This window comes from Microtus ochrogaster, unplaced genomic scaffold, assembly GCF_000317375.1.
Source record: "Microtus ochrogaster isolate Prairie Vole_2 unplaced genomic scaffold, MicOch1.0 UNK41, whole genome shotgun sequence".
NCBI lineage: Eukaryota > Metazoa > Chordata > Mammalia > Rodentia > Cricetidae > Microtus > Microtus ochrogaster.
In genome coordinates, this window is record NW_004949139.1 from 2,897,668 (window position 1) to 2,898,290 (window position 623).

The 623-nt window shown below is 42.9% G+C and overlaps 1 protein-coding gene across 1 annotated transcript in view; it reads right to left on the bottom strand.

Moving 5' to 3' along the window:
- Window positions 1-208: 208 nt before the first annotated feature.
- Window positions 209-623, bottom strand: part of LOC101990010 (olfactory receptor 52R1-like) — a 943-nt gene continuing 528 nt past the window's right edge. The window contains exon 2 of the mRNA XM_013354340.1: window positions 209-619. Within this exon, the coding sequence (XP_013209794.1) occupies window positions 209-619 (411 nt within the window). The remainder of the gene's footprint in view (window positions 620-623) is intronic.

Below are 623 nucleotides of genomic sequence, written 5' to 3' on the forward strand. Positions count from 1 at the left end.
TAGGAAAAAATCGTATTTGTTTTTCTTATAACAATAACAGGTTAAATATATATGTATTATTCATAAAAGGTCACCAAACTCTCATTCTTGACAACTTGAAAGTTATCTTCTGGAGGGATGCCAGACACCTTGTAAATGTATAATGACTTATCAACATTTGTTAATTATGTCATTTGATCATTTACCTGGGGCTACTGGGTTCCTTGGTTCATGGGTCTTTTCTACAGACTCCTTGGGTAACCCTGTCCCTGATCTGTTTGGTTCTGACTCCATAGATGATGGGATTGAGCATGGGAGGAACCAGCAGGTAGACATTAGCAAACATGATGTGCACAACACGGGGCACATGGTGGCCAAAGCGGTGAGTGAGGAAGGTGAAAAGGGCTGGGATATAGAAAGCCAAGATAACACAGACATGGGAAGCACATGTACCAAAAGCTTTGAGGCGGGCTTCACCTGAGGGCAACCTCAGCACAGCTCTCAGAATCATCACATAAGATACACCGATGACAATTATATCAAAGCCAACCACAGAGAAAGCCACAAAGAGCCCATATCCACGATTGATTTTGGTATCAGCACACACCAACTTGAGCACAGCCATGTGCTCACAGTAGGACTGG